Below are 14,943 nucleotides of genomic sequence, written 5' to 3' on the forward strand. Positions count from 1 at the left end.
GGTGAAATAATATCCGCACTGCTGTTCTTTTACCTCTGGTGTGACATCGCGAGGGGCAAAGCCGGTGCCCCCAGTGGTCAAGATGAGGTTGAGCTCTTTCTCATCGCACCAATCCACAAGTGTCTCCTGAAGAAGAAGAAAAAATACAAGCATTCTTGATAACACGCATGTTTTCTCATTGTTTAGTGGCGATGAACTGGAATGTTGGCCAAAAAGTTTGCTCTATAGGTGTGTGTGTGTGCATATATATGATATTATATAATATATATACATATATATAAATAGATAAGACACGCTCACCTTGATCTCATCGATTTCATCTGGGACTATTTTATAGGCTGAAATTGTCCCTCCCAGCCTGCAAAAAAATACACACCAAGTGTTGTAAGGTCAGGAGCAGTAACAGGACAAACTCTAATAGTTATTCTAACAGAGGTACTTCACATCATAATTACAGAAATGTTTACAAACTGCCGAGCAGAAAGTGAAGCTGTGTCATAAATTGCAAACTATGATCTAAAACATGGATGTGTCAATGCCATTTTTTTTCCAGAGTACACGTACAAGTGCACATTTTTGGTACTTCCCATTATACTGATACTCAAATGCCATATAAAAATTCAGGAACAAAAAGCTTCATGGCTCCAATAAATAGACTAAATATCACTGGACACATTTAAATAATGTTCATGGAATAAACCTGAAGCAGTCTGTGGTATTTATTTTATAGTTCCCTGGCTACAAAAAGTCAGACTAGTTACTGATAGTGGCTGATTGTCAAGAACAACATACTGGGAAAGTGCTGTTATTGTCACACCTCTAGCATTGTCTGTAGACATTTTTTCTCACTTAGTGCTGTAATAAACTGATTGCATTTTATCAGGTTACTTTATATTGAAGGAAGATGTTGTAGAAGGTCCTCTTGACATTTTCACAGAGCACAGTTTGCAGTCTGCTTTGCTTTGAGTGCCATCGTTAATCGTGAAATATGTCCAGATCACTGTCATTTTATGTCGTCTGTTCATTAGCGTGATTACATACACTATGTCACATTGTATCATGTGGTATCAGAGCAAATTTTACAAGTATGTGTAAATAAGCCTGCTTTCGGACTGATCACATTACCAGTGCTGGTATTAATTCATCTCTATTTAAATAGTTATTCAAATAAACTCTTAATAAATAGAATATGCTCTTAATTAGCTTTGTACATGAGACATTTTGGACTGACGAGAAATGACATTAATATTGAGAGGTGTGTAGCTGTGTTTGTGCATATGTAGGAGTGTAAATGCCTGTGTATACATACAGATGACTGACATGTTGAAGGATAAACCAGTGGCTCAGCTGTGTTGTGGGGGCATTTACTTATTTTACTGGCATGATTTGGGTCCACCTCTTTCCTTAGATGGAAAAGTCACTGCAAATCCTCATGAAGTTCTTCTGACCTCTGAACTTTATCCTATGATGAACCATTTCTATCCTGATAGGAGTAGTGTCTTTCAGGATGACCCCGCCCACATCCACAGGGCACGAGGGCTCATTGAATGGTTTGATGTGGATGGAAACCATGTAAATAAAATGTTCTAACCTTCACTGTCACCTGATCTCAAACAAATTAAACACTTATGGGCAATTACGGAATGATGTGATAGACAGCTCTCTCCATCACCATCATCAAAACACCAACCAACCAATCTTTTGTTTGTGTGTGTGTGTGTGTGTGTGTGTGTACACGTACATACGTGTGTGTACGTGTACGTGTACGTGTGTACGTACATGCGTGCATGTGTGCCTGTTGTATGTCATGTCGCCCTCTAGTGGCCTGATCACAGAGTGTGTTAAACTGAAGAAGGCCTCCGGGGCTTAAGGTGTAGACAGGTCTTATGTAAGGGCTCTTTTTTCCTCTAGTGTGCACTATTTTAAGACACGGCTCCATCGTGTGCCCTTCTTCAGAGTCAGACTGTGTTGCTTTGCATCATTATTTTGCCATTTTGATCTTGTCAGATTTTGAAGCTCACTTAAGTAGGACAGAGATATTACTTTGTTAGTTCTGTGTTATTTCTCTACTTTTTCTTTTTTTGTCTTTTTGTACACGCACTTTCTTTTTCCTTAACACGCATCTTTCTTGCTTTTTTTTTCTTCTCTTTTTCATTTTAATCCCACCATCACTTATTTTATTTTTCACTTTCGTCTTATTGTGAGCACTATACACCGGATTTGCTTCAGGAAATACAATATGACATATATGACATAATATATATGTCATATTGTATATGTATATATATAAAAATCCAATCGTTGAACAATCAAACAAGCAACTTTTGCGTGGTAACAGAATACCACCTCATACCACCTCGTCGTTAATTATCTTCCTATAATAGCACTCCCTGTCATATTTTATTCCAGATTTAGCAAAGTTATACAACTGCAGGAAAATATTTGTCTACCTAGCAACAGATGTCTTCCCTCTACATCAGCCTAATGACATTATCACTCGAGTCAGATAGCTGAAAAAAAAGCCCCACTGAGACAATCACATTTATTTTACAAAGATGATGTTTGATTTGATTTGATTTTGAAGCATAAACGTAATGCTGTACTATTCCATTTCCTATGTGTCTATTTCCAACCTGTTATCAGGAAGCTCAGTGAACATGGGAAGAGGAATTTGGGGCATGGTATCCATCAGGGTTGATTATATTGATCATCCGTATGATAATAGATTGGGGAATTTGGATATAAATATTACAGGCGGGGGCTTAGTGGTTAGCACACTTTGGGTGTTCAATTTCCGCCTCCTCCCTGTGTGCGCAGAGGTTGCATGTTTTCCCTGGGTACTCAGGTTTCCTCCCCCAGTCCAAAGACATGCATTGTAGGCGGACTGGCATCTTTAAATTGTCAGTAGTGTCTGAATGGGTGTGTGAGTGCGTGTGTGTGTGTGTGTGTGTGTGATTGTGCCCTGCGATGGGTTGGCACCCTGTCCAGGGTGTCCCCCGCCTTGTGACCGAGTTCCCTGAGATAGGCTCCAGGCTCCCCGCGGCCCTGTGTAGGATAAAAGGTATGGAAAATGGATGGATGGATATTATAGGTTTATTGCTGTAAAATCTAAAGTGATGGCCTATGGCAATGGGTCAGAAGACGGCAAGAAGTAAGCCAGATGTACTTAAGTTACCTTTCTGTGCTAAGAATGATCCAATAGTATCCACAAATAATATCTGGTCAGTGATGGTCTTGTGGTGGTACCTTTCCATTGACCCGTGTAAAGAATTTACTTGATAAACTGTGCATTTTAGATGCCATTTATTCCAAGATTTTCCAGAAGGACACAGTCTCTTACGTTCTTCTTTCTTTCCTCTTTTTGAGATGGCCCAGATCTGTTTGTCCTTCACATACACCAGATGTGGCCTAGAAGCCCTTGTTGTCCGTGAAGAAAAGAGAGGAGATATAGAGTGAAAGAGGAGATGAGAGAACGTGATGGAGATGGGACAAGGGAGTGCAGGGAGGTGAGAAGATGTGACAGATAGGGAGAGAGGTGTGAAAGAGAGGGAGAGATTGAATGCTCTCTCTCTCTCTCTCTCTCTCTCTCTCTCTCTCTCTATCTCTCTCTCTCTTGGTCATGTACACAGCTGTGGTGCAGATGTGGATTCCTCCTGCCTCGGCTCTATAACAGCCCATCTGCTGCTGTACCGTTTATTAATAATGCAGAGCGTGTGTGTGCGTGTGTGTCTATGTGTGTGTGTGTGTGTGTGTGTGTGTGTGTGTACTGGAGGATTCAGCACAACTCACACACATCAGGGGGACATGGCCACACCTCCCACTGTCCTTCCTCTTTTCCTCTTGCTCGGTCTCCCTCCCTCTTTCTGTATCTCTCTCTCTCTCTCTCTCTCTCTCTCTCTCTCTCACCTGTCCTCCTTTCAGTCTTGCCTTTTATCTCTTGCCCATCTCTCTTTGTCCATCTTCTCCCTTCCTCTTATTCTCATTCTTTTTTCTCTTTCTGACCCTATTTTCTCTCTTTATAAATCTCTCCTTTTCTTTCTCTTAAACTCTAACAATCTTTATCTTTCTCACATCTTTATCATCTTTACTCTCCCATAAATATTGCACTACCTCTTTCTCAATTTTTCTATTCTTCTCCCTCTTACTCGCACTCATTACTTCTTTCTACCATCTCTCTCTCTCTCTCTCTCTCTCTCTCTCTCTCTCTCTCTCTCTCTCTCTGATCAGACTCATGTCTGTCACCTGATTTTTCCTCACATATTTTTAGTGCTGTTAATTTGTAAAATTCACAAAAGATACTTTAAGCAAATTCACTTGTGGGTATCAGGGAAATGTGCTACCGGACCCCACCCTAAACACTCAATCCAAATCCCTCACACCTCCACAATCAGTGTTTACCCCAGGTGTCCCCCTCCACCCCCGTCAGAGTGGAACAGTCTGAATTGATGCTTAAGCCTGATTAATGTCTTCTTCCGAACAACCGTCTGAAGCCTCTGGAAGGTCAGAAAAGGGGGTGGCATAGTTGAAAAAAGTCACTCTACGGAACTGAATCATCTGAATGCTCCGCCCACCTTTGGCAGCAACTGGCCAGTAGCGATGATTGAAACCGCAGTGCAGTACTATTCAATTAGCATATTTACTGTCTATTCACGTCAGCAAGGTTGTAACCAATGTTGAGGACTAGCTAGCTACAAGTAGTACTCCTACTAGCTTAACTACATTTTCAGTAGCATGACAGCAGCTGACCTATTTTCAAAATAATGCAGCTTTTCCAGTAACAAAGCTACTTTTTCCACAGAGGTCCTTTTTCTCTTTTCACACAATCAGTGCAATGTTATTTTTGAATCAAACAAACTGCTATGTGCAAAACTATTGCATCCGTCAGGAAATGAATTCCACATTTCTAATTGGTGTACAACGCACACTCGTGTGTGCCTCAGGTGTCTGGAGAATAACAGGATTATGCTACAGCTAAAGAGGATGCATTCTCCGAGTAATGAAAACAGGAGGAGTGAACATCCATGGCTGTATTGATCAAGGTTTATGATTCAAATGGCAATGGATACACAATTGTTTGTAATCAATAAGTTAAGCATGCATTTTTTTTTTGCTACTGTTGTTGATTACCTAGCTGGATAAGTTACAAGGGTCATCAGGAGTGATAGTACTAAGTATTGAGTATTTTCTGTTGAATGAATGTGAGGAAGCAGTGCATTATAAAAACGGCTATCTGTTTTGACAGAGCATGAGAGATGACCTCAGATGTTTAGTCTAATAGCTAGATGTTTAGTCTAATAGTTTAGCCTAATTAGCATCAGCCAATATGAAATAACAATGATAAGAATTATTATTCATATTGTAGCAAACACCATATAATCCTTATATGGATTATTTTATGCCCATTAACATTACGCCAGCTACATATTTTCACAACAAACAGAACCAAGTCTAGTGGAGACTTTCTGTTTATTTATTTATTTAAATGCTGTTTTACAGTTAAGTAAATCAAAACTGTTTCTGACTGCTGATATCCATCCATCCATCCATCTTCTATACCGCTTATCCTTCTTCAGGGTCACGGGGAACCTGGAGCCCATCCCAGGGAGCATCGGGCACAAGGCGGGGTACACCCTGGACAGGGCGCCAATCCATCGCAGGGCACAATCACATACACATTCACACACTCATTCATACACTACAGACACTTTGGACATGCCAATCAGCCTACCATGCATGTCTTTGGACTGGGGGAGGAAACTGGAGTACCCGGAGGAAACCCCCGCAGCATGGGGAGAACATGCAAACTCCGCACACACAGGGCCACGGTGGGAATCGAACCCCCGACCCTGGAGGTGTGAGGTGAACGTGTTAACCACTAAGTCTGACTGGTGATATTTCAGTAAATTTGACAACATATCTTCAGTGCAGTTAGCTGCTTTTTGTTCGTAGCTGATAGTGTAGCTAGCTAATTTATCACAATCTTAGTTTGGCTGTAACTTAGTCATTTTAAATCATGACTAGTTTGTAGCTTCCCCAAAACTGGTGGTAACTCTTTTCCTCGATTTGTTGATGAATGAAACGATGTAGCATTTAAGAACACTCTACTCTTCTACATGGCTGATGGAGCTGGGGCTGAACCTGTTGGGCTTCACTCCCTCTACAAATGGATCTTGGACTTCCTGACTGAACAGACTGTTTGGATCAGACATAACACCTCCAGCATCATCACCCCTCAGGGATGTGTCCTCAGCCCATTGCTGTTCACACTGATGACGTAGGACGGCTCAAATTTCATCTGCAAGCTTTTGGATGATATCGCAGTAGTGGGATTCATCAGTATCAATGATGAGAAAGCATACAGAGCAGAGGTGGAGCAGCTAGTGGTCTGGTGTAGTCTTTAGGAATTACTCCTGAATTACTCCTCACTGCTTATCCATGGCTCTCCTGTGGACTGCAAGTTTCTAGGACTGCACATGTCTGATGACTTTGTCTGGTCTCACAATCCCATGTCCCACTTCCTGTGCCAACTGAGGAGAGCTAGACTCCCCCTCCCCTTCCTTACCACATTCTACAGAGGCGTCATTGAGAGTATCCTGAGTAGCTGCATCACTGTCTGGGATGCCAATTGTAGTGTATCAGACAGCAAGACACTGCAGCAGATAGTGAAGTCAGCAGACATCATCATAGGAGTGTCTCCGCCTCCTATACAGGACATGTACCACAAATGCTGCCTTAGTAAATCCACAATGTATAGTGGCTGACACCTCCCACACCTCCCATAAACATTTTGTCCTTCTGCCATCTGTAGAAGATACCAAAGGATCCAGACCAGGTCGATCAGATTCCAGAACAGCTGTCAGGAGCTTTAATCAAGAGATCCTCGCTGCAGCCTGTAGCACGATGTCATATTGGATTAGATCTACTAGGTATTGGATATTGTGACACACATGCGCCGATGGCAAACACAGGACATCACTAAGTAATTCATCTACAGTTATGGTTAGGGTTACAATATCCAGTACGTAGTGGATCTATTCCAATACGTCATCACGCTACAGGCTGCTGTGATGACACACTTGCTTTAATAGCAAACTACTTCCTACCATCTGGCCATTTCTACCCACAGAGACCTCTGAGGTGTTTGTTCAGTCCTTTGTCATTTGGAGTCTGGACTAGCGCAACTCGCTCCTGGCAGGTCTGCCTAAGCACGCCATATGACCTCTGCAACTAATCCAGAATGCAGCTGAATTACTTTTTTCTTTTCTTTCACACCACCCCACTGCAACACTCCCTCTACTGGATTCCTGTAGCTTCCTGTCATAAACACTGATGCTTGCCTACAAAGCCAAAAACTGGACCATAGCCCACCTACCTTAGAGCACTTATCACACCCTATTCTGCACCACGCTCCCTCTGAGCCTCTAGCACTGCTCGACTGGACCCACCATCTCTCAGAGCACAAGGAAGACATGTATCAAGGCTCTTCTCTGTTCTGGCACCCAGGGGCGGAATGAACTTCCACTGTCTGCCCGAACAGCTGAGTCACAGTCTTCAAACCGAAGACTAAAGACCTACCTCCTCACCAAGCACTTAAATTAGCACGTTGTTATTTATTTTAAAAATCCTTGTCTTTTGTTTTTTTTTTTTTTTCATGTTCTAACCTCCTTCAAAGGATCTTAGACTGATGGTACCGTTAGTCCCTGACCCAGTGAACTAGCATGAGAATATGTTTTTTATAGAGACTACAAAGCATTTCTGACTTCTGGAATCTCTGGGTTAGGGCATCTGCCAAATGCATTAAACGTAAATGTAAACGTCAGAGTTCACAGGGCACAAACTTCATCACCATGCACTAGTCACTTTAATAAGTAGTCATCCCTTCTGGCAAACAATTCATACATCATGTTATATTCACACCATATCTTATTCATTATCATACCATACTCTGCTGGCGCATTGTGCCGCATCACACCATCATGGTCTGCAATATTTTCATATAACAGGATGGTCTGGAGTATGTTATTGCTTACTTGCTGAATACTTGTGTATGGGTAAAAGACAATAAAACAATCTGTATGTGTGTACAGTGCTGTGAAAAATGTATTTGCCCCATCCTGATTTCTTCTGTTTTTGTGTATATCTCATAATAAATTGTTTAAGAAATCTAAGATAAAACAAAGGCAACCTGAGTAAACACAAAATACCATTTTTAAATGATGATGTTATTTATTGAAGCAAAAAAGTTATCCAATAACAACTGGACCTGTGTGAAAATGTATTTGCCCCCATAGTTACTAATTCCCCAAATCTATGAAACTGCATTCATAATGGGGTTCAGATGGACTAGACCCAACCAGGCCTGATTACTGCAAACCCTGTTGAATCACATCAACACTTAAATAGAACTTTTTCAACAGTATGAAGTTGGTTAAAAGTAGAGATGCACCGATACTAAATTTATCAGCCGATACCGATTATTCAGAGTGATATCGGCCGATACTGATAGTTCTGCCTTTTATACCTTCTTTTAAATTCCACAATACTGAAGGAAATGCAAAGAAAAACTTTATTCTCTCCATTTCAACAAGTTGTTTCACAGTAACTGGTCGAATAAACAGAAAACACATTACTCAAATTAACATTAACACATGAACTAAATTCTGAAGATTAAAGTAAGATTTCTTAACTTAGTGATTGTTATTAATTCATATTAACATTGACTGAATTCTAAAAAACCTCCTGTTAGGCTTCACATTCACTCTCCATAAACAAAAGCATTTCTACTTCATCAGTGAATATCAAACTGGAAATATGTAGCCTAATATAAACTTTTTTTATATATATATTAACTCATATTAACATTAACTGCATGTGAAATACACTACTCTACACATATTTTTCTGTGCAATATATACTTTTTTTTGTCACTCATCTTCATTTAAATCTTTCAACGGTGTACTGGCCCTTTAATTCAGCACGGGAGCAGAGCACGAGCCGTGGGGGGTGTGGGGGTCTGGGGAGTAGACTCGATTTCACTTCCTGTGTAAAATTTTATCAGTGCAGAGCTTACAGGCATTACAAACTGCAGTTTTGTCGTCATTCCACACAAGACACATCTTCACACACAGCACACAATCGATGTGCTTTCCCGCCCACTTTTGATTGACAGGATATAATCGGCCCTGATCATTGGATGTTTTTAAACTATCTATTATTATACACTATTATTATTGTCCGATACATCGGTGCATCTCTAGTTAAAAGGTCTTACCCCTGTAACACACTATGCCAAAATAGAAAGATTCCAGTAATGATGAGGAAGAAGGTGATTGAAATACATCAGTCTGGGAAAGGTTACAAAGCTATTTCAAAGGCTCTGGGACTCCAAAGAATCACAGTGAGAGCCATTATCTCCAAATGGATAAACTCGGCACAGTAATGAACCTTCTCAGAAGTGGCCGACCTTCCAAAATTCTTCCAAGAGCACAGCAATGACTCATCCACGAAGTCAAATCAGAGTCAAGGACATCATCAAAGGACCTACAGGCCTCTCTTGTATCAATAAAGGTCACTGTTCATGACTCCACTATCAGAAAGACACTGGGCAAAAATGGCATCCATGGAAGAGTGGTGAGGTGAAAACCCACTACTAACCCAGAAGAACATTAAGGCTGAATTTTGCCAAAACACACCTTGATGATCCTCAAACCTTCTGTGGACTGATAAGTCAAAAGTGGAACTGTTTGGAAGACAGGGGTCCCATTACATCTGGTGTAAACCAAACACAGAATTCCACAAACACAGAATTTCATCATACCTACGGTCAAGCATGGTGGTGGAAGTGTGATGGTGTGGGGATGCTTTTCTCCTAGTCCTAGAAGTAAGTGAAAGACTGATCTCCAGTAATCGGAAGCGTTCGGTTGCAGTTATTGCTGCTAAAGGTTGCACCACCAGATTTTAAGTTTAAGGGGGCAATATGTTAAAAGGGGCACATGGGTGATAGGTGTTGGATAACATTTTTGCTTCAATAAAAAATAAATAAAATAAAACCTGTATTGTGAGTTTACTCAGGTTGCCTTTGTTTTATGTTGTATTTCGATCTAAAACTATTTAGTATGAGATATACACAAAACCAGAAGAAATCACGATGAGGGCAAATACTTTTTCACATCACTGTACCTTTTACAGGTATTATGGGTTGAATTTTTCATGGCATGATATCCTAGTCTAAAAATATCAGTATATCTTGTATTAATCGTGCATTTAAAAACCACACACATGCCAGTATTGAAAACGAAAGGATATTGTTAATATGAAATCTTTGTACAAATCCAAAAGGATACAAAAAGACCAAATCCCCTAATTGTTCTCCTTTCTTTAGGAAGAGATTTCTGGACATAAAGTATGGCCATTAACTAATGCTGCCAGAGGACATCTATAGTATTTATGATCACTTCACTTGGTAATAAGCGATTTCTGTATAACTCACAGAGAAACTTCCATGAGTACTAAATACACCTCATTTTAATACAATATTTGACCTTTTTTATAAGCACTTGTGTAAAGCTGTACAAATTACTCCTGATCATAACACATGGCCATAACATCAATGTAGGCTGTACCTGTGCTGGAACGTATCTAAAAACCCCTGGAAGTGTCGGTTCTTTGACAAGTCCTTTTAAACTTTGTATATACTTTATTATTCTACATTTTAAATGCAGTCAATACTTGGTTTTGGTGGAAGAATATATAAAAGTGTGTCTTTATGATGAAGAAAAAGTGCAAAAACTTCTCCCACAGGATATAATGAATCATCAATTTGGATGGGATATATATTACCTAGGATTATGTCAGCTGGTAATTTTATAGAAGGTAAAATGTGGTATGATTTTTCCAGACGCATTCACACACAGTCAGTGAAAAATGACTGACATGACTGATTTGGACTGGACTAAAATCCCAGAGACACTGTGGTAATAATCACCCACTTCCCCATGTAAATTTCTGAGAATGGTTTTCCATAAAATCTCTTATACCTTCCGTATTTATCACTTTGTCATTATAAGATGAAAGCGAGAGCGGCTGTGAGGAAAAACAAAGCATTTTAATCAGTATATTGAAAAACTGAGGTGAGGTGAGGTGAAGGTTCTACCTCGTTTGGTGTGGACCAGTTAAACATCTTTAGTTTGGTCTGTTTTGACATTTGTGAACACTCCACCCAAACTCAGATACACACCAAACATCTGAACCAGGGGTCTTAGTACTCATTCAAGTGAACCGTGGTTCAGGTAATTACTACTGAGAACCCAGTTTTATGATGGTCCACAAAATGTAACACTGTATCACCATGGCAAATTTTCATTTAAGACATTAAATGCCCCATTTTCAACAGCATGATCATGCACACTAGCTGTTCCACAGGACCTGTGATATTCAAGATATGAATCTATGTGCTAAAAGCAAAAAATAAAGAACACCTCTCCTTACATAACACAATGTATTTATGTCTAATGCATATGTAGATGAATGCACAAACTGTTGTTTTCCTTTAAGTGGCTAAAACAGATTTTAAATCACTTTTATCATCACAATGAAAAATCTAAAAAGGTCTGAAGTGGCATGTTGTAAATGGGTCTAAAAATAGGTCTATAAGAGCATATATAAACTACCTTAAACTGTGGGTAAGGTTAGCACACTATTAAATGTTAATTAACAGCTACATTATTTTATCTTTTCATTAATAAAAAATACACTTGCTTGACCTGCACATTGAAACAAAATAAATAAATAAATAAACCCAATTCTGAAGGAGAGCTGTGTAAAGAAGTGTCTGTAAAGGCACACCATGTCAAATTCCTGACCAATCAAAAACACTAGTGCATGCAGACAGTCTGGTGCACCTGAGCTGAATCTGACAAACATACAACGTTACAAAAGAAAAAAGAAAAAGCAAATGCTGGTTTAGACGTTAGCAAACGTGTGAAAATAGTCTAAAAGTTTACGAGGTATCTTAAATATTCCAGCGTGGGGTTTTTTTTTGGCTTTGAATATGTGAATATCTTCAAAATTTGATTTAAGAGTGAAATTTGTTTTTGACGGATTTGATGGAGACATTTGGACCCAACTCTCTCTCTCTCTTTCTCTCTCCCCCCCTCTCTCTCTCCCTCTCTCTCTCTCCATCTCTCTTGCTCTCTCTCTCTCTCTCTCTCTCTCCATCTCTCTCCCTCTCTCTCTCTCTCCATCTCTCTCGCTCTCTCTCTCTCCCTCTCTGTCCCTCCCTCTCTCTCTCTCTCGCTCTCTCTCTCGCTCTCTCCCTCTCTCTCCATCTCTCTCGCTCTCTCTCTCTCGCTCCCTCTCTCTCTCCATCTCTCTCGCTCTCTCTCTTGCTCCCTCTCTCTCTCTCCCCCTCTCTCTCTCTTCATCTCTCTCTCCCTCTCTCTCTCTCTTCATCTCTCTCGCTCCATCTCTCTCTCTCTTTCTCTATCTCTCTCTCTGTGTGTGTGAGAGCACGCGCACGTGTGTGTGTGTGTGTGTGAGTGCCTGTGTGTGTGTGTGTGTGTGTGCATGTGCATGTGTGTGTTCACTCACAGGGAGGGGTCATGCACAAGGTCTTTGAGATTGATGCCACTGCGATCCTCAGCAAGGTTACGAAAACAGCTGTCGCTCACTACAAGACAAAAAAGACATAGGGTGTTAAATAATTGCTAAAGGTAAAAATGATGTTCATGGTGTCATTTTAAACACGCAGTTATAAGATTTTTAATGTTATGTTAGTTTACCTTTCCCCTGTAGGCACGTCAACAAATAGGCTTTCATTTCTCCAAGCAAAAGCAACAGTACATGGTCTAGAAAATACCCCCCAATCAAAAATAAATACATGAATTAACAAATAAATAAAAATTAATAAATAAAATCCTTATACAAACTAATCAAATATATTTAACTGTTGTCTCTGGATGATTTTGGCATCCATTTTCAGAAATGGCTTAATTTACAGTCCACATAGTCTCACACCTCACACCTCACACACACACACGCGCACACATACACACACACAGTCCAACAACCAATGACAGCTGAGCAGGTGTCGACCACATGAGTCACACTTACACACACTGTCAACGTAGAGGAAGCTAAAGAAAGAGACTGAGAGACACAGGGAAGTGTTAGATGGAGACAGAAGTATAGAGAAAGAGAGAGAGAGAGAGAGAGAGAGAGAGAGAGAGAGAGAGAAAGTATTATATGCTGAGCAGGTAGAATGAAACAGCTTAGAGAAAAGCAGAAATACATTTATGAAATATCACACCGGGGTGTGTCTAGAGAGAGACAGAGAGAGAGAGAGAGAGAGAGAGAGAGAGAGAGAGAGAGAGAGAGAGAGAAGCAGGCTCAGATAAAGTCGTAAGAAAAGGTACATTCACTATGTACCTTTTCACTATGTACATTCACATGAAGGTTGAGACTTTGCAAGCAAATACCAATGAATGGTGGGGTGGGCTTTCTTTTCCCCTCAGTGGCCAAGATGGGCTATTTTGTACTTTTTTTGGCAAAGGCCTGCCATTAATAAGCAAAAGGCTGAAGTTGCCAGTAGCAAGTAAATAGCCATGGGTTTGTTGTATCTCCAAGAGAAGGACCTATTAACCAATAGACATTAAGCACACAACCACCAGCTGCCACATACTTGTGAATCTGAAGAAGCAGCAGTGAGTGACATTGGCTAACAGAAAGTAATTTCTTGTTCTCCATGCCTGCCAGTTTAAAATAGGAACCCTTATAATATCTAATGTGACACAAGAAGTGAGCCAGTTGTGCACTTCATACAGAGATGGCCACTGCGTGAGGTTAAGAGATGGTGAGATTAATTTGTTTATTTCAAAGCAGTCATCATTCACCTGTTTGCTTGTTGTCACATTATATTGAGGCCTTAAATATTACAGTTCATCAGGATACCATTCAATAGTATAGCAGCCAGACAGCTAGCTAGTAATATAGTGGGTGTGATTCTGAAGATCATGTTTTAGGCGGGTTCTCTAATCATTTTGCTAACTAGTTTTGGACAGCATGTGTTTAGTGATAAAATGCTTTCTGGTATGCATTCTTGTCTGCTTACAGCCCTAGCAAAAACAGACAAGAAACAGCAATGTCGAAGTACACCAGCTGATCCTCCAATAACTTGAGAGTAGTTTGCGACCGAGTAATCTTCAAATAATACTTACATTAATACATAAATAAACTCTTCTAAGGTGTAGTCAAAAAGTATGATGTGGATTATTATAAGATTCATTTTGATGTTCTCTTTATTTGTTGCTGTAGTGTGGGGGGGGGGGGGGGGGGGGGGCACGGTGGCTTAGTTAGCACGCTTGCCTTGCACCTCCAGGGTTAGGGGTTCGACTCTCGCCTCCACCCTGTGTGTGTGCGGAGTTTGCATATTCTCCCTGAGCTTCAGGGGTTTCTTTCCCCAGTCCAAAGACATGCACTGTAGGCCAATTGACATTTCCAAATTACCCGTAGTGTGTGAATGTGTGTGCGGTTGGCACCCCGTCCAGCGTGTCCCCCGCCTCGTACCCCGAGTCCCCTGGGATAGGCTCCAGGCTCCCTGCAACCCTGTATAGGATAAGCAGTATGGAAAATGGATGAATGGATGGCTGCTATAGTTAGTTTGACATATGTCTTAACATCGTGATCCATGGGCCCATTTTTTAATTTGAGCACCCACTCCTCTGCACAGCCCTGGGTCATTATGCCTGTCAGTTGCAATACAAAGGTGTGGCCTCCCAGTCCTTAAAGTTACCCCCTTTCAAATGTTTCAAACACCTGATTATTATATCAAATGCACTTCATTCATTGTGCTGCTGAGATGAGTAATATGAATTATGAATATATATGCTGAATATGTGCGTATACTGCTGAAGAGATATGAATATAATGCTGGGTTAAAGTGTGTGT

At 40.6% G+C, this 14,943-nt stretch overlaps 1 protein-coding gene across 1 annotated transcript in view; it reads right to left on the reverse strand.

Moving 5' to 3' along the window:
• The window catches only part of gphnb (gephyrin b), a 75,799-nt gene extending 61,063 nt beyond the window's left edge, over positions 1-14,736 (reverse strand). Inside the window, exons 1-4 of the mRNA XM_053614872.1 lie at positions 14,710-14,736; positions 12,589-12,704; positions 301-358; positions 34-126 (exon numbers count right to left, since the gene is read on the reverse strand). Coding sequence (XP_053470847.1) covers positions 34-126; positions 301-358; positions 12,589-12,704; positions 14,710-14,736 — 294 coding nt within the window. The remainder of the gene's footprint in view (positions 1-33; positions 127-300; positions 359-12,588; positions 12,705-14,709) is intronic.
• Between the last annotated feature and the right edge of the window lie 207 nt (positions 14,737-14,943).

Source organism: Ictalurus furcatus, chromosome 25 (assembly GCF_023375685.1).
Source record: "Ictalurus furcatus strain D&B chromosome 25, Billie_1.0, whole genome shotgun sequence".
Classification (NCBI taxonomy): Eukaryota; Metazoa; Chordata; class Actinopteri; order Siluriformes; family Ictaluridae; genus Ictalurus; species Ictalurus furcatus.